This window comes from Taurulus bubalis, assembly GCF_910589615.1.
Source record: "Taurulus bubalis genome assembly, chromosome: 17".
Taxonomy (NCBI): domain Eukaryota; kingdom Metazoa; phylum Chordata; class Actinopteri; order Perciformes; family Cottidae; genus Taurulus; species Taurulus bubalis.
In genome coordinates, this window is record NC_136605.1 from 17,467,701 (window position 1) to 17,485,833 (window position 18,133).

At 44.6% G+C, this 18,133-nt stretch overlaps 3 protein-coding genes across 3 annotated transcripts; 1 reads left to right on the forward strand and 2 right to left on the reverse strand.

Moving 5' to 3' along the window:
* Positions 1–5,012: 5,012 nt before the first annotated feature.
* cox6a2 (cytochrome c oxidase subunit 6A2) lies at positions 5,013–6,280 on the forward strand. Its single transcript, XM_079233484.1, has 4 exons — positions 5,013–5,156; positions 5,502–5,577; positions 5,842–5,984; positions 6,079–6,280. The coding sequence occupies exons 2-4, from the start codon at positions 5,502–5,504 to the stop codon at positions 6,166–6,168; spliced, it is 309 nt and encodes a 102-aa protein (XP_079089610.1). The 5' UTR covers positions 5,013–5,156; the 3' UTR covers positions 6,169–6,280.
* Positions 6,281–7,030: 750 nt separating this feature from the next.
* armc5 (armadillo repeat containing 5) lies at positions 7,031–13,147 on the reverse strand (the record flags this gene model as incomplete). The annotated part of the gene is made up of 8 exons (XM_079233489.1): positions 7,031–9,034; positions 9,230–9,362; positions 9,515–9,955; positions 10,175–10,317; positions 10,417–11,308; positions 12,236–12,346; positions 12,479–12,509; positions 12,755–13,147. The coding sequence occupies 8 exons, from the start codon at positions 13,145–13,147 to the stop codon at positions 7,546–7,548; spliced, it is 3,633 nt and encodes a 1,210-aa protein (XP_079089615.1). The 3' UTR covers positions 7,031–7,545.
* A 3,015-nt stretch (positions 13,148–16,162) lies between these two features.
* On the reverse strand, positions 16,163–17,897 carry LOC306749528 (uncharacterized protein; the record flags this gene model as incomplete). The annotated part of the gene is made up of 3 exons (XM_079232837.1): positions 16,163–16,896; positions 17,015–17,246; positions 17,610–17,897. The coding sequence occupies 3 exons, from the start codon at positions 17,895–17,897 to the stop codon at positions 16,178–16,180; spliced, it is 1,239 nt and encodes a 412-aa protein (XP_079088963.1). The 3' UTR covers positions 16,163–16,177.
* Positions 17,898–18,133: the final 236 nt, after the last annotated feature.

The window sequence follows — 18,133 nt, forward strand, 5'->3', positions numbered from 1 at the left end:
AATTAACACACACACACATACACACACGCACAATACAGCTGTAGAAATAGCACTCAAGGCTTCTCCCTCAATTAAAACACCAGTTTCAAGGAGTTTCCATGGTTTTCTACAGAAGAGCGTTGCAATCTGACTTAAAACAGGCTGTCAGCTGTAATGAGGCCCTTTGGGGAAACACAGTCTGTTGAGACTGTGTTCACGGAGCCCCTCATATTCTATAGTGTGGGAGGTCCCTTGAACAACAGCCGTTTCTTAATCTAACGTTTAAGTATATGTCTTGACCTCAGGCTCAGCAGCAGTCAATGCAAACGTCTGACTGGAGAACCACATATGACGGCTACGCTCTGTTCCTTGTTTTCGTGCCACCTGAGGAAAACTAGAGTCACACGGGCAGACCACCACATCGTCTTCTCTGGTGGTACCGAGCATAAGACAATAACATAACCCACGTCTGGCTCACGGCTCCCTCACCCATGATTCACTTCTAAACATTTATCTGTCCGCACGTTTGAGAGGTGCCTATTTAAAAAAAAAATCCGATCTATATGGAGTGTGTACATGTTTCAAGACGAGATGTCAAAGCTGTAAAAGTAAGAGTGGATTGTTGTGAGAGGAAGTGCAGACAGTGTTGGCTCATTTACCCAGAGAGCAGTTTGAGAACAGGGAGTGCAGTGTCTGCGGAGACACATCTGGATGGCAGTTTCACTGTGGTCTGTCATATTAGAAACACTGTGTGCCCCAGTACATACGTAACAATTACATTCTGTGTGTGTGTCCGTGTCCTCATGTGTCCTTTAAGGGCAAAAGAGAAGAAGTTTTATGATACAGCTCAGGACAACTAACAGGTACTGCATGCAGTGCAGTCCATTGTTTCCTTCCCTCTAAAAATAAACCCAAATGTTCCACAGAATGTGCAAAATATGGGAATAAACACAGACTGCACTGTCTAGCAAAGCAGTAACACCTGCACCTGATTACATCATCAGTCAATCAAGCATCTCAAAGTGCACCTGGCGCCACTTGGTGGCCGGAGGTATAATTACAAATCATCTCAACTTGAAGACTTTCCTGAACAGTTTAAAGCTGGTGAAATTATCAATTGCAGTCTTGTTAAAAGAACGCCAAAATAATTTTAGGCTTACATTTTATGAGTGATGCTGCTGGCTCACTCTCCATCCAGGTCTCTCAACTGAACCTGCATCTGGCTGAGCAGGTCTGAGGTTTGAAGACATTACAGCAGCAAACTCCATCAGAGAGTATTTGATGACGATTGGTGGAAGGTGTCATGTGGGGAAACTGGCATTAAGACTGTAGTCAGATGGAAGAATTAGAGAATGAAGCGAGCAGCTGCCCGACCAAACCAAACGTGTGGTGTGAAATAAACGGCCTGTCAGAGTCCATTTTAATGACACACAGCATCTTTCCCCAAAGGTCAGGACACAAGCAGGTCTATTTAAGGATAAAGCTGGTGTTATATTACCTTTTTTTATCATCAACCCATGAAACGAAAATAACCAACAAGTAATTTATCTCTGTACGACTTAAAACTTGTATGAGTTGCTCAGAACGATAACATATTTTAATGGCATGCAGGAGCTATAGATGGCCGTGGCCAAAGAGTGTTAGCATTCTTGTTCACAGAATAAAAAATAACAATAATCAGATGTGGAATCTGATCAGTTTAATTACCAACAATTATACAACCTGTTAACATATTATGTTGACATGGTAAACTCCTTGTTGCCTATTTACGTATCCAGCAGATTCAATCAGACATATGGAGCTTTGTTTAAGCTTTGTTTTTGGTCTCTTTCAACTCTTGGCGGAAATATTTGGTTCCTCAGCTGCCAGATGCTCCAGTTTGGTGCTGGGCAGCATGTAGCTTCATTCGCTGAAAAGCAGCTGCCTGCCGAGTACAACAATTATGAGAACAGTGATAGTGAACCACAACAGTAAAGTTGCCAGCCAAACAAAACAATGAGCTGAAGAATGTTATAAATTGTGAGGAAGTTCAGAGTTTATGTAAAATATTGATTAAAGCTGCTTTAAATTGTCTTCTGACTGCCACTATTAATGCACAGCCACAAGCAGCCAGTCAGTGGTTCATTTCCACTGGCATGCTACACTGAAAATAAAAAAAACACAGAGTGCTAGTCACACAAAACTTGCTCGGTCTGCACGGGATCAGCTGATGTGATGGACAGTGTATGTGAGTTTTTACTGAGTAACGTCGGCCCTCAGTCAGACTATTGATGCTGGATTGTGACTCCTTTGTAGTCTGCAGCCAGCGTCTACAGGCAGCTCTCACATACTTACAATTAGAGGCATCATTCCAGTGTGTACAAGAGTGCTACTATATACAGTCCTATGTTGCAGAAACAATAATTAAACAACAGTTTAAAGCAATTACAGTTGTACAAGTTTAAGTGTGAGTCAAAGTTCTGCATTAAAATGCTTTTAAAACCTCATTTGTACTTTAAAATAAAAACATCCCGGAATGGTCTCCGAGAAGAGCTGCAGAAAAGATCTGTCCAAAAGCGGCATGACTTCATTGAAGAGTTTAGATGTGAGCTGCTCTGAAGTGAAGGCAGGAATATGGTAGCTAAGTGTCTAGAAGAGAGACACAAAGATGGGACAGGCTGTTACAACTGGCACCGGCTGCTTTCACCTCCGTCCAACATCACACACACTTACTGCATCGCACACAATCAACAGCTGTCTTTCTCTGGGCACCAACACAGGCGGGGTTGTGTGGGTGTCCAGGGATGCTGTGGAGGGTAAACTCATCTGAACACAGATGACAGCACCTCTTCTTCCGTGCATAACGGTTGACGCATGACTTAAATCCATCATGCTGTAATTTAAGTTGTGTCGAACTCATTGTAAGCGAATGCAGCCAGGAAAAAAAGTTTGTCTTACTTTTGGAAAATATAAATGTCTGTATTTACACATCATCATGCATCTGTCCACTTTGCTGTGTTGAGTCTACAGTGTTTCCTCCGGCGGCTGCACCCACTGACGGAAATGCTGCACTGCATCAGGTTCAGGTAGAAAAACCTGCTGAATAGGTTCAGTCTGTCTGTGGCCGTCCAGCATTCATCCAACAAGAAAGCTGCTTCTGCTGCCGGAGAGAAACTGAGCTCCGAAGGAAGCCGTCAGCTCTGCTAACATGAGAGTGCTGTGATACAATCAAACAGGAAACATGACTGTCATTTATTTTATTGTATTTTATAAGTTCAAAGAGAAAAAAACTATTTAGAAACTAAATAATTTGATTAAAAAACACTTATATGTACATTATTCATAATGTAATACTTGCTTAGGAATAGCCACATGTTAGGTTACAACTTATAAAGACTATTTATCTAAATAAATGAGTCCAGCTGCACACCTGCACACCTCCGTGTGTCTACCTGCCGGTAAACGGCCGTGCTTGGACTCTTGGGGCTGAAATGGAGCTTAGCTTCTGCCCACAATAACAGGAGTGCGAGACATTCAGGCTGGCTGCTTGCACGACTAGCTGACATCACTTCTGGCTCTGGCTGCTGTTTGCACTGCAGCCTGAAGCCGCCCAGACAGAGAACACAAGGGCATTAATAATGCCGTGAAAATCAAGCATTAACATTCAACAGACGGGACAAAAATATTACATTCAAACTCGAGACGGTGCCTTTGTGTGAAGATATTTAAGAATGAATCAGATACTTAAGTAAAAGTAGAACAACCAGTATCTAAAAAATACTCATTATGCATAATTGCTCATTTCAGTAGTTCATCAACCTGGAGCCAATTTTAGATACTTTATACACTATTGGGTAGATTAGTAATACATTAGTACATTGTGTTTTTATGTAAAACGTAACTAAAGCGTTCAGATTTTTTTTTACTATTAAATGTACTTATCTCCTTCAAATTAAACACTGTAGGATCTGTGCAGGTAAATCAGCTGAAATCCAAACGTGTATTGTAAAGGCTTTATGTTTCAAGGAGCTCAATGCAGACATGAGGCGGCAACAGGAGCGTTTAAGGACAGTGTGTTCAAAGCAACACGACTCCATCTGGTGGGCAGTTTATTTCAAGGTAAACTAATTATTTTTTTAGCAATAAATAGTCCTTTACTTTTCATTCTTTCACATAAAGTCACAATTCTATCAAACAATTGCAGCCAAGCAATCAAAAGACTTTGTATGACTTCATGTCTTATACACAAGCTTTATGGTCTGTACTAAACTGCCAAAATGAAAACATACCTGAAACACTTTGTTTGTATAAAGTAGTATCTAAGATTTAATTTGTGTTGTTTATTCACAACGAGATCTACAAATGTGCACATGATTAAAATGTGTTATGGCTTTGGGACAGCAGTGTAATGGACAGTGCAGGCTTTCATATTGGTATCATTAAACTTACATATATTATATTGTTTTAAAGACATATTGTATTCTTCTGTGAAGACAAACCAACTAACAAGACCTTTTTCCTGTTATATGCAAATAGAAAATGATTAACTTAAAGTTATTATATGTGTGACAGCAGATATTGTTACATATGCCTGTACACAATTTACAGTTATAAATATCACTTTTATTCAAGTAATTTTTGCGCAGAAGATGTAAATCCTACAGGACTTTCCTCAGAGGTAATTACACGGGCCTCAATGGCTTCAATATTTCATTTTAGGATATCAGTGTTTATCTAATCTTGATAACAAAATGACTTATAAAAACAGATGAGTAATTATTTACAAATGTAAATAGACTGGAGATTAGTCTGCTTTGTGACACACAACTGAGCCACAGATGCTTTCAGTGACTGCTCTCTGAAACTGAAGAGGAAAGCTAACAAAGACAAGATTCCTCCATAAAGGGGATTGATTAGCCCTCTGCTCTGTACAGTCTTGGTAATGCAGGCTGAACACACTCCTCCTCCCGGTCCTCTTCGTCACATATCAGCCAGCCTTTGCACTTTACCAAATATAAACTAAGTTTCTTGGCGCATGGACAGATTGAAATGGGGAGGAGTCTGACACACTGAGTTCAGCACAGGACAGACTGAAGGACAAACAACCAGTAAGGAGAAGAAAATACAACTAGCCTGGAGTTTTCCAGACAAATAAAAGGATATTAAAGCATATTGAATACTGCCTGCCTGAAGAAAAAGTAAGTTTTTGCATGATTTTCTTGTATTTGTATTATTTTGAATGACCTGCTGGTGTTGATACACAACACCAGCAGGCCCAGCCTCAGCCGCCTGCTGTTGTTTTTTTGTCGAGGGCCACATGACAAATTACTTCAGATGACTTGTGTGGGAGAAATGTGTGGTGTTTAGAGGTTCCCTTTAGTTATTGTCGTTCTTTCAACATTGTTCGGTTGTGTTTTTGGCTCAGTGTAAAGCTTATGAAGACATACAAATATAGAAGAATCAACTTGTCAAAAGTTCAATGTTATGCACCAGAACATAACTGGAAAGGTTTCCCAATCTTTCTCTTTTCTCCACCTCTAAAGATGTCTGTGACTCCAGCTGCCTTGGCTGCTCGACGGGTGCTTGCGGCTGCGTCACATTCGAGCCACGAGGGAGCAGGTCAGTGTGTCTTTACTGTTCCCTCAAGATGCATCAGAGCTCCTGCCCCTCCAAGTCTTTTGTGGAACAGTAGCTGAACGTCTGCAGAGCTGGCAGGCAGCCATCCTGCACATTTATGATTTGGCAAATGATCAGGAATCATATTTTAGTATTGATATGGACTCTGTAGACTAGAGACAGCTGCTGTAATGTTATTTTCTTCCTTCCCCACATGCCTTATTTAGTGCTTCAGTCGTGCACTTCCACTAATTGTGCTTTCCACAGCGAAAACCTGGAAGATACTGAGCTTTGTTGTGGCCTTACCTGGTGTTGCTGTGTGCATTGCCAACGCCTACATGAAGGGGCAGGCACACTCCCATGATCAGCCAGAGTTTGTGCCTTATCCTCACCTGCGTATCCGCACCAAGGTGAGTCCCAAACCGGGATTCGTAATGGCATGGATATCAGGGTTTTTTTCTCCTGTTGTTGACTTTGCTTGTACTTTTATATCTCTCCTTCCAGAAATTCCCCTGGGGAGATGGAAACCACTCTCTGTTCCACAACCACCACACCAATGCTCTGCCTAATGGCTACGAGGAAGCCCACCACTGAGGGCAGCCGCCACATTTTGCTGCTTCTATAAAACTGCAGTCTGCAGTGTACTTGGCTTAATTGTACTGACCGAGGGGCCACCTAGACATGAATAAAACCACTTTGTGCCGTATTACAATGAGTGCCATTTCTTTTGTTTTGACCTTACTGTGTCTTTTTAAATATCAACACTAGGGGTCGGCAAAGTCACAATTGTTAAAATCCTGCAGTTCAGTGCTCTCAAAGATCAAAAAGGAAAGGCTGGTGATATTTTAGATTTTATATAAAGCGTAGAGTGCTGCAGAGACAGCGTATTTTTGTAGGCCAACCTGGAGGTTAGCATTGCATTGGTTCTCTCCACAAAAAGCATTGTAAACGGTTTGGATTATTGCAGAAAATAAGCTTGTTTATGATACCGACACATTAAGATAATCTTCACAATAAAAAAACTTGTGATTTTTTTAAACGAGAATGCAATTGGCAGAAGTAGAAAGTTTACGTTAAGCTGTAAACAAACCACACATGACTTCACGTTTCCACCACTACGCTTCAAACTTGTAATTTGAATTTGCACGCCTACCTTGGAAAGTTTTAGTTAGCATAAAGATTGTTTTTACTGACGCATCTTAGGTCGTTAGAACAAAGTTTGAAAAGCTTGCGTTAACCACAGACCTGAGTTCACACTAAATGAAAAGTCAGGGGATCATCAAAGTCATCACGGCTCGTCCTCTTGAGACCATGAACCTCTACTAAATTGTATGGCAGTTCAATCAATGGCTGTTTCACGATGTTGTGTAGTTGAATAATACAACTTAATGTGGTCCTTCTGCAAACCCAGCCACCAACAACAAGAAGAAACCAAAAGCAAAGTGATGTTGCAACAATATATTCAGTGGCATAAATTGATATGAGACAGCTGGAATCTATACATTGTATATCTGCTAATCCATAGTATCTCTATGTACAAAATAAACAACTGGCTACTAAACCAACCCTGATAATTCCAGTACTTCCAGCTCAATGACATTCATCAAATCCATCTTAAGACTTTTTCCCACAAAAAAAAAAAATTACAATGCAAATGTCATTAGTAAATTATAATACAATTATGTCATGCTGGGACGGGCTACAGTTTATATCAGATTACATCAAAACTAAATTGAAATAATGCGTCCAGTTTATGAAAATAAATCAACAGTCAGTTCTGTTAGCGCTCAAGAAATTCATACAGCAGGGGTTTTTTTTTTGTTTTTTTTTTAGGTAATCATACAGTTTTTTACGAAAATGACTACAATGCCAACTCTTCCAGAAGCTGATGATAAGCCCCACAGTCGACTCACTTCATTTGCGCCTTCTGAATTCATGCCACACAACTCTGCTCGATATTTCCCTCCTCGTTCAGCTCAGAGCTGCTGTGGCCAGACTTAGTAGATCCCGTTTCAGAGTCTCCGTACAGTCGACCTCTCTGGCAAGTCTGCGAAGACAAACCCCAGCGAGGGAGGAGGACACGAAGGGCCGAGGACAGTCCTGACAACCCAGCAGCAGAGACACGCAGGCCCGACCCAGTGCTGGGTAGCTGTAGCGCTGGGAAAACCAGTACACCTGGGGGAGAAGCGCAGCCAGGGCCCCGCCTCCTCCACCGCCTCCTCCACCTGGTCCTGAGGAGGAAAGGGAGTCCCGAGCTGCTGATTTCAGACGCGGTGCTGAACCTTTCAAGTTCTTTGGTCTTAACCTCAACTCCTCTGAATCAAGTGATCTGGAACCTGGAGTGGCACATTTGATTGTCGTATGAGCCGAACTTGTATCGAGTCCTCTGCTGGCCTTTTGAACTGTTGCAGAGGTTTTGTTTCTGTGTCTCTGGTGCTGGGAACTATTTGGTTTCTTTGTCTGTCCAGTTAGATTTTCGGTTTGCGCCTCAAAACCAGTCAACTCTAACTCGGATGTTCGATTGGCCAAGTTCTCCTCAGCAGACTCGGTGCACTCGTGGTCCATTTTAGATGCAGCCTTCTGAGCTTTGTCCAGTGTGGGAGCTGATGCAGCTCGACTAGCAGCCTTGGTGGAGCAGGACAGGAGAAGAGACACACAGAGACCCTCTAGCTCTCTCTGCAACTCAGTCACCAAAAATCGGCACGCTCCAATCATCATCTCGCCTAAAGCCGTTTTCTGGAACGCAAAGTCTTCCGTTGACCAATCCCCTGTCTCTCTTTGGCAGATCTCAAGTCCTTCAAGGATTACTTTGTCCAAGATCGGACACTGTCCTCTCCTCTCTTCTTCATCGCTTTCCCTGGTCGTTCCTGTGTCCTTGGTGAGGCGGCATCCATGCAGGTAGTGCAGCACTGGCAGCAGCATACCTGTGCTGACATCTTTGATGCGGATGGCTTCTTCCACATTACCCTGAGCTTCTCCAAATCCGCCTCTCAGCAGAGCCCAGAAGTATTGAGAGCCGACCCCGTCCGTCCCTTCCACCCCGGCTACTGCCTCCCTGCTGGCTCGGACCTGAGTACCGTCGTCCAGCAACAAGAGGAGGTCAAAGGTCGAGACTCCGTAGGGACAGGTGTCAGCCAGGCGAGGCCTTTTCGAGGGTGGGGGTGAAACTTTGTCAATTTTACTGACTGACTGCGTTATGACTGGAATTTGATGTTTTTTGTCGAGCTCCATTTTGATGCCAACCGTCAGGGTGGACAGGCATTCGATCAGTAGGGAGGAGAACAGCGAGTGGAGCTGAGAAGTCAGGCCTGAATGTGAAGAACTTAACCAATCAGAAAGAAACTTCCATCCTTCACTGGGGTGGTCTTCATCCACATCATCATCATCGCAACCAAGAGGCTGCAGAGCCAAGAGCAGCCCACCGCTGTCCAGAAGAAGTTTCTTCAACAAGGACTTGTTGCTGTTGGAGACAAAGAAGTAAATGAGCACATAGCAAATTCAAAACCATTCACTTAATACTATATCACACACACACACACCTGTTTTTTTTCATCAGATTAGCCTAACAACAAATGTGATATCTTTTGACATTTCCAATCGACATTTATAGATTTGCTTCGTTACTGAACTCTATATATATTTATCTACTACTCACCTGCTGATTAATGGCAGAGACAACGCACAGTTCATCTTGTCGGACTCGGAGCCTGACAGCATCACGTGGGCAACAACCCCAGCACCAAATCCAGACTCACACTGGACACGCAGATTATTAAGAAGAGCAAAACCTGCAGACACAGTCAGTGCAACGTTTTAAACTGCTGTTGTAAGAAATAAAAAAATGATCCAATGTTTAGTTTAATTATAGAAAAATCAAGGTTTATGGGTCAAATAGTTGTTCTAAAGTTACTGCGTTACAGATGAAGGATCTTTATCTCACCAAGTTGTTTAACTTTGGCTTTCACTCGGTCCGTCTGCCTCTCCTCTCCCTGAAATCCTCCCCCTCTCTGGCAGAGATGGTGGCGAATCAGCGCGACCGAGCCGGTTCGGACCAGCGCCTGCAAACAGTTGGGGTTGCAGCTCAGCCTGCAAAGCATCCGGAAGCACCTGCTGCTGGGGTCCTGGTACTGGGTGAGGTAGTAGAGCAAGCCGGACATGACGCCCGAGCTGATCAGAGCAGCACTTGGGTCGGTGGCGTGGGAGAAGCGCGACAGCAGCAGCAGGATGGGCGACTCGGCCGTCCAGGGTTCAGGGTGGTAGGGGTGGTAAGCAATCGGGCGGGGCGCCGAAGGCGGGGTATCAAGAGTGACTTTAGTCAAACAAGCTGCCGAATGAGGACGCTGCCTCCTTCTGTGAGGGGAGGAGAACTTTGAGGGAGAGACTGGTGTTTGGGTGGTTTTAGTGGGAGAGGAGATAGTGGAAGAACTGGGCTGTTTTTGCGGTGTGAGCACAGTGCAAAGTGGAGGACTAGAGGGAGGCGGATCAGTGATTTTACATGAGGAGGACAGTTGGGGCTGGGCCGAAGAGGACACGGGGGAAAGATGAGCAGCTTTTTTGGAAGAAGAGGCCGTAGGGTTGGATGGAGAAAAGTTTTTAAGACAGGAAAAGGAATCGGGGTTTGGAGAGGAGGTTTGAGGGGATGAAGACGGTGGGATCTGAAGACTCCCCCATTCTCCTTCAACACCAGAGGAATCCAGCAGCTCGCCCTCTGAAGAGATCAAACCCTCAGACACCAACCAGGACCTGAAGAGAGAGGAAAAAAGCATGAAGATAAACAATAGACAATCGTAGAATCAAATTCACAGGGAATATAGATAAACCACTGCTTTAAAATATACATACCTGAGACTTAAAAAGCTCGATGAACAAAGACCTTGCTCCTTTCCTGCTTCCTCCTTCTTGCAGCCCTCAGGAGGAAAGTCAAAGGAGTCGAAACATGACGAGGGCAGGAGCTCGGTGGGAGACATGCTAGAGGAGAGGCTCACATCCATCTTCTCAGCATATTGTTCCTCGCCTCTGGTGAGCTCAACCAGTCGTGCTACAAGCAGAGGGACAAGCCCCAACTCTTGCAGCTGGTCCATGGCAGATTCATCAAAAACAAAGTCTACACAGGCCAGGATGGCGAGTCGGGAATAGGGATGACTCTGATGGGCCGCCAGAAAGCCAATCAGCACCTCCAATCCACTGCTCTCCTTCACCTTGGCGCGGTTGACCGCCTCTTTGCAGCACAAGCACAGCGCCTTGAGGAAGACTCCAGACTTCAGGGGGTCCCTCTTGACCTCGTCGGTGAACTTCTGAATGACCCCCAGTGACCCCACGAAAGGGCGAAGGCAGCCCTGGGAGCACATGTTGGCCAGGGTTTTCAGTGCCAGCTCCTCAAAAGATTCATCACACTGCCCCAACGCCATGACACCGAGCTGAGCGAGGACTCCAGAGCGGGACACCTCCCTGGCACATTCAACCCCACAGCCCCGGGTCAGCTCGTGGAGGGTCTTGAGCGCCGCCCGCCTGAGCCCCAGGGGGTATTCTGGAGCGATGAGAGGGGCAAGAGCCGTTAAGGTGCCCTGGGTGAGCAGCAACAGGCGGTTAGAGTGTGTATCTGAGAGGTAGAGCAGAGCCCGAGCAGCCGACTGAGCGCACTCCAGTTTAGGACAGGGCTCTTTGAGCGGAGCAGCAGTGGGGGAGGATGGGCCAGAAGAAAGAGAAACACACAGGAGGAGGAGAGGAACACCACCTGGAAGAAGTAAAAAAAAAAAAGAGGATGTTTTTTAAATCTGAGGGCAAATAATAGTCAACAGTATTAGCAAGCATTTTTTTCATGTGAATAGACATTTCCTATTTTAGGCACATGTGACCCCTAGACTTAATTATTATGAAGAGATGACGACACACTTAAACCGTGACATGTTTATGTACATAGGTTCAGTCTATTCACTGATAATGCATAATAATACTAATAGTGAATAGCTGAACGTAGGAATGATTAATCTGGAGATTGTTTTCTTGAGTAATGTGAATACAAATAATAAATCAGAAAACTGATAATGTCATCACTATTTCCTTGAGCCCAGGGTGAAGTCATTAAATGTTTTGTTTTGTCGAGCTCTGGCCGTATGGGTTACTTTGTGCTGCTGCACGACTCGCTTATTTTACTGAAGAGTGTCTGTCTACTTTTGATAACTCTTTGATAGACACAGTTCATTTGTGCAGATAAAGAGCTGCACAGTCACGCTGCTGTTTTTCTTTTTAACTCCTCTGCTCACTTTATTGTCCTGTCAATCACTGCCTTTTTTTCATTTTTTTTTTTTTCAGCAAAGTTCTCAAGGTATTACTTATTGTGTGAATAAGATTGTGAACTTTCTATAATTCCATGAGTAATTAACAGATTAAAACAAAATCAGTAAGTTTGATCTGTAACTATGGTATTTAACCATATATACTATTAAGTCTAAAAATAAGATACACGGTCTTCTGCACACAAAGTGTAACTATCGTACCACAAATATTGATGTCCACATGTGAATTAACATTATTGCAATAACTACTATTGCGCTGCTACTACAAACATGTATAATTTCCCCCTCAAGTAGATTTCAAGCTGCATCTCAAATAAGTAATACATTCTGAAAATTTTAAATTACGTTTGACATTTAAGACTTACCAGCCGAGTGGATGAGTGCAGAGCTCTCTGGATCCATGGCCAAGTTTCCCAAAGCCCGGGCTGCTCGGTTCTGGACGGTCTCCAGGGCCATATTTTCCTTCAGGATCTCCACTGTAACAGCCAAAAATTGTTTTGAGATTACACGCAATTCAATGTGAAAATGCCAAATATTGTGGCAAAAGTTTTTGTTAAAGTTATTATTCCAAGATACAATGATTTATAAGAATGCAAATGATCACTTACCTAAGATATTTATCCCATCAAGCTTACGGACCTGTAGAGGCGGACATGTCAAATGTGAGCAGTTTAAATGGGTGCTTTAATAATAATTAATAGAGAATATATTGATAACAATTTAGGATAAGAATATGTAAGCATTATGCTTCCACCTATACCTTTTCAGTCTCTCTGTTTTTTGTATATTACATTGTGGCTTTACTTATTGTAATGATTGACTGCATGAAACAAACAAACAAACAAAAACAAACAATATCTTCTCCATTATTCCTTTTATCTCACCTCGATGCGTGTCTGCAGCTCAGTGCAGCAGTTTGCTAGGATGCTCAGAGCCAGGTCCAGGGTTTTCCTCGAGCACTCTGGGTTTTTGAGCAGGTCCAACAGGGGCCGGAGACCCTTTTGAGTTCTGAATCGGGCAATGCCAGCCTTGTCCCCCTTGATGTGCTGCGTCCGGATAGCGACCAGGGCTCGCCACTGAGAGACTCTGGACCTCTTGTCCCCCTCTCTGCCTCCGCCTGGGTCCGCCTGGCCATGCCCCTGAGGTTCTGCCCCTGGTCCAGGTTTAGAGAGGTGAGCCAGGCACCACGTCAAAGAAGACTCTGGAGATGATGGGTGGCCCTCTCTAGAGGGTGCTCGAGATTGTTTCCCGTCACCTTGCACAGGTGACGCAGCCATGGTCTCTCTGCCTGACAAGGCTCCGGGTTCAATTATCTTAATTGTCCTCCTCTTAGTTGAGACAGACAGTTTTCACTCTGTCAAGCGTCACTAGACACGCACAGTGAAACACTGAGAAATTAAATATCATGTCCTTTCACTTTAAATTGCTAGCTTCTTTAGTCAACTGGCTTAAAATGTGCTCTTCGCGAGTTCATTCATAAATGTTTTTCAAAGTTTCCGCAAAAATAACATTCTGTTGTGATCAGAAAACTACAGATACCATGAAAAAGGAAAGTTGTACCACCTGACACCGCGGTCGCTGATGGGAGATGGAGTTCCAACAGCTTCGGTCCACTCCCTAAAAAAACAGGCCTACATCGTGAGAAGGCCGAACAAACGTTATTCTACGTGGTAGACATGTATTATCTCAATGGAACATATTTTTACACATCAAATGGCGGATTAAAGCGCTAATTGATCAATGTTTTGCTACCACTGGCCGAATAATTTTTGTGGAACAAAATGCAATCGCCTGTGTTAGCCGCTAACGCCATCTTTAGCCAAACAACAAAACAGGGGCGGTTGAGGGAGGGAGCAGGGAGTGAAGAGGTGGGCCGGTGAGATATACGCTGGGATTTGTAGTTTAAACGTCGCTGCCATTTAACTGCCCTCGCGTATTTCCTTCCTTTATAAAACTACATTCCCCGTGGCAGCGATAAATAGTTGCTTGTAGTGAACAATTCGCAACGTTTAGGGATTGTAGTTTAGCCGGGACACCAGAGTACTCAAAAGCGCGTATTTAACAACTAAAACGGACTACACGTCCCAAGCTGCTAAGTAACGTTGTTATAGTCATCGTTTTACTCGATGCGAGAAAAGACATCGCTGCCGCTGATATGTTGTTAAATTCCACGATAGAAATACACGGTGGATAACTAAAACTAAAACAACTTTAACTGTTATGGTAATGCTTTAACATCATGGAGGTGATCGAGACAATTGTGATCCAAAGTACTGAAGTGGCAGAAAAGGAAACGGTTGTGTCCTGCGTGGACAGCGATAAAACTAAAGCAGGTTAGTAGCCGACACCCTGAAGTTAAACAGGTTTCATCCAGTCATCGCGTGAAGCGAGGAGGGCCCGATGAGTGCGCAGTCTCTGCCCATTAGAGTGATTATAGTCATAAACCGTGACTCGCATAATACCAGTTACATTAACGACAACTATATGCCGTTTTATTACCTCATATAAGCATATTCTGATGCTATAATCAGATTATTTATGTCAAAAAAAATTAGGAAACAAAAACGAACAAACAGGAAATAGGTTCAATGCAAGGTCATATAATTTAACAACCAATGACGTGATACAATTTGTTTTCTCTCTAGAATTCATATGGACACTGCAGGCCACATGGCACCTGGTCAACACCAGGCTAGAAATGGACCCGGCTTTTGATCAGCCAGTATGCAAGAAAAAGAAACTCTGGGAGACTGTGGCAGAGAAGGTGAACACCAAACTGAGAGAGTCGGAGGCCACCGATGTCACCGTGAAGGCGTACGAGTGTGACCTCAAGTGGAGAAACATGTTGGCCACATACAGGAAGAACTCCGAGAGGGCCAAGAGGCTGGGGGCGGCCAGCGTCCACTGGGAGTTCTTCAAGGCCATGCACAAGGTCCTGGGGAAGAGCAGGGAGGAGATTGAAGCCCAGCGAAGGGCCAAACTCAGCGGGACGAGAGTGGGCAAGGCCATGGCCAGCAAGAGGTTCACCCCGATCCTCCCCAACCCGCCGACAACAGCCGCTGCCTGCAGTGCCAGGCCTCCACAGGACGTCCTACAGCTGTACATGGAGCTGCAGGAGAGGAAGATGAACATGTGGGCCCAGCAGAAAGCCCTGGAGGAGAGGAAGATCGAGGCCATTAACAACCTGGCCCAGGCCATATCCAGCCTTGCTCAGAAGAACAGCACACAGATGTCCAAGGACGGACTATAGGCCAGAAGAAACACTGTTTTTTACCCCCAAAAACATGTAGCATACTGCACAGGGTTGGATTCGACAGCTTGAGTGTGTTTGTTAGAAAGGTTTTTAAGATTGGTTATGTTGGCAAATTTTTAAGATTTATTTGGCCTTTCTGAACGTGATCTTGGAGCGGTTCAGAAAATGGGACACTCACAAATCCTCTTTTGTTTGTACTGCAAGCAGATTACATGCCTGATCAAATGTGTCCTTTTCTGTTGGATGAATGTAATCACTTATTTTTATACCGCAATAGAATAGTGAATTATGGTTGGCTGATGTTAAGAGTTTGTTCAACTTAAAAACAGACACCCTGGCATCACTGCACCAGTTCTTTATATAAAATGCCAACAACCTATGCAAAAGTAGAACATGTATCACAAATACTGCCGATAATTTTTAACAAAGTTTGAAAGTGTTGTTGGTCTGGAGATTTATTGCACCTGGAAATTGTCACATTGGCATCAAGGTAGACATATTAGCATACACTCATTTCCGGCCATTACTTACTGAAAAAACTGAATGATGAAAAAATAACTCAATTCATTGTCCCTTCATTTACTTCTGGTAATTTGTCAGTTTTTTCCCATAGTTTAAGAGCCTTGATATGATCTCACGAGTCAGACTTTTCAGTGATTATTATTTGTGTTCCTTACCCATATGCTGTATTACGCTGTATTACAGACTGGCAGGTTTTATGGGTTGTTACACATACTTAACTCTAGAAATACACTGGCATTTACATACATCTACAGTACTAGGGTATATTTTGTGCGATTACCTTTTTTATTTTCTATTTGTAAAGTGTAACAAGGGGTGATAATGTTCTATTTATCTTAGTCCAATATCATCATTTGTCATCTCCATAATGGTTAACTACAGTAATAACCTCTATAATAATTCACACAATGTAAAAGGTTCAAAGGCAAACCCCTCCGTTATCCGACAGTCCTAATGAGAGACCCGGAGAATAGAGATTCTATAAAGATGAACTTTTATATTAAAGAGCCGTTTCCCACCAGACATCGTCACATCACACGCTTCCAGAATCAAACATTTTAAACAACACATCTGAGATGGCGTCTCGTCTGCGTACACCCTCGTCATCCATCTCCAACTCCCCCTCTCGGGTTATGGCTTCCTCTCTCTCAACGTCCCCTTGAACCACCTGTCCCATGTCCAAAAACACGTTGTGCAACACACAGGCGGTCAGCACAACCGCTCTCGCTCGCTCGTAGTTTCCGATATCCAGATACCGGAGCCTTTTAAATCGGGCTTTCAGGTTGGCAACAGCCTGGTCCAGGATGAGAAAATGCTCCTCGAGCATCTGGTTGAAGAGCTCCTCTCTCGGTCCGTGACTTCCCGAGTATGGAGTTAAAATCTGAGCAGTGAGCGGGTAGCCGGCTCTGGCCACGAGGCAGGAGCCAGAGGGCATCAGATCGGGCTGTTGCTTGAGTTTGTCCCTCAGAGCGCCGCCTCGGTCCATGTCTGAGCCTCTACCGATGCTGCAGTGTAGGAACCGGCCTTTACGGTCGCATGCGAGCTGCAGGTTCAGCCAGGAGTCCGGATGGGCCTCCTTCTTCATCCTCTTCACTTCAGGCACCGTGCTCTCCACGTCATGCTTCCCTATCGGCAGGCGGATCGGGATGCGGGTGTGTCCCAACACTCCCAGGACCCGAGGGACACCTTGCTGCTCCTCCTGCTCCTTCTCTGGACCGCAAAGTGGGACGAGGGCTTCCACAGCATCCCCGCCTGGAGAACAGAGAGAAAACAGACCCATTGTTATCATTTCCAAACCGCGGTTCTACTCCCAAATCCCTGGCATCACTTTACTGATCACGTCCGACAAACCACACTGAGGTCAACCCACCGACTGGCCACCTGATCTGCTTCTCTTGCAGCATGTTGAGGCGCTCGCAGAAGGAGAAGAAGATCCTGTGGATGTTTCCTTTCTCCAGGTGGAAGCGGCGGGACACAGAGCGGTAGCTGACGCGCTCAGAGAGCAGAGTGAGGGACAGCAGGACCGTGTGGCACAGCGACAAGCGGGCCCGTCCGGCCATCCGAGCCCTGGATTCTGAGTTTTGAAGCAGATCTGTGATGTACTGATGGGAGACAGGGTGAAAGAAAAAGTAGATTCAACAGCTGTTTCAGGAGAAAGCTCTCATATTTACCTCACACATATTTCACACTTTCATGGCATGACTATTTATTCAAGTGGCCGCTAGAAAAAAACATTGGGAAATGTGTATATCTGCCAATACTGTAGGTGTCTTGGTGTAGTTTTCACTTTGGGAGGATATTTGTTTTGTTAATGAATGTTATTCTTAATGTGTTCAATCCATTCACTCTTTAGATAAATCAACAAGCACAAAGAAAAACACGTGAGATCAACTCAAGGAAGTAAAATGTTAAAATGTAAACTTATTCTAATAACAGTCAGTCTCATCAACCTAACAGACAGACACCTTGACTGCTGCACCGTCATCGGTCTCCATCGGTTCTCGGGACTCTGGCGTCTCCTCCTCCCGGGGACCGACGCACGTTTCCGGCGGTAAAACTTGGGGCTCCGCGCTCGCTGGACTCGCGGGCGGAGGCCGAGCTTCAAGTCGGGCCATCAGATCCGCCTCCAGGATGTCCTCCACCGCCTGGTCCAGCCGCTGCTCCAGCTCGCCCGGGGACAGAGGCTGCCACTCCCGCTCCACCACGTCCAGCACGGCTCGGCCCGCCGACAACACGCACTCGCGGACGTCCATTAGCGGCGCTCTGTGTTCGCTCCGTACGCTGCCTTCAGGGGCTGTCGGAAAGTTCGCAACTCTGAGGAACGACGGGCAGCTTGCGTCATCGTTTGCAAAGTGGTGCTTTCTTTGAGGCGTGTTTTTTTTTTTTACATTTTATAAATATAGACTTTTAGAGCTAAAATATCGCCAGTAGTCGACCGACAGGGAATTCATAATGTATCAAGCAAAAATGTTTCAGCCTGTCACGTGAT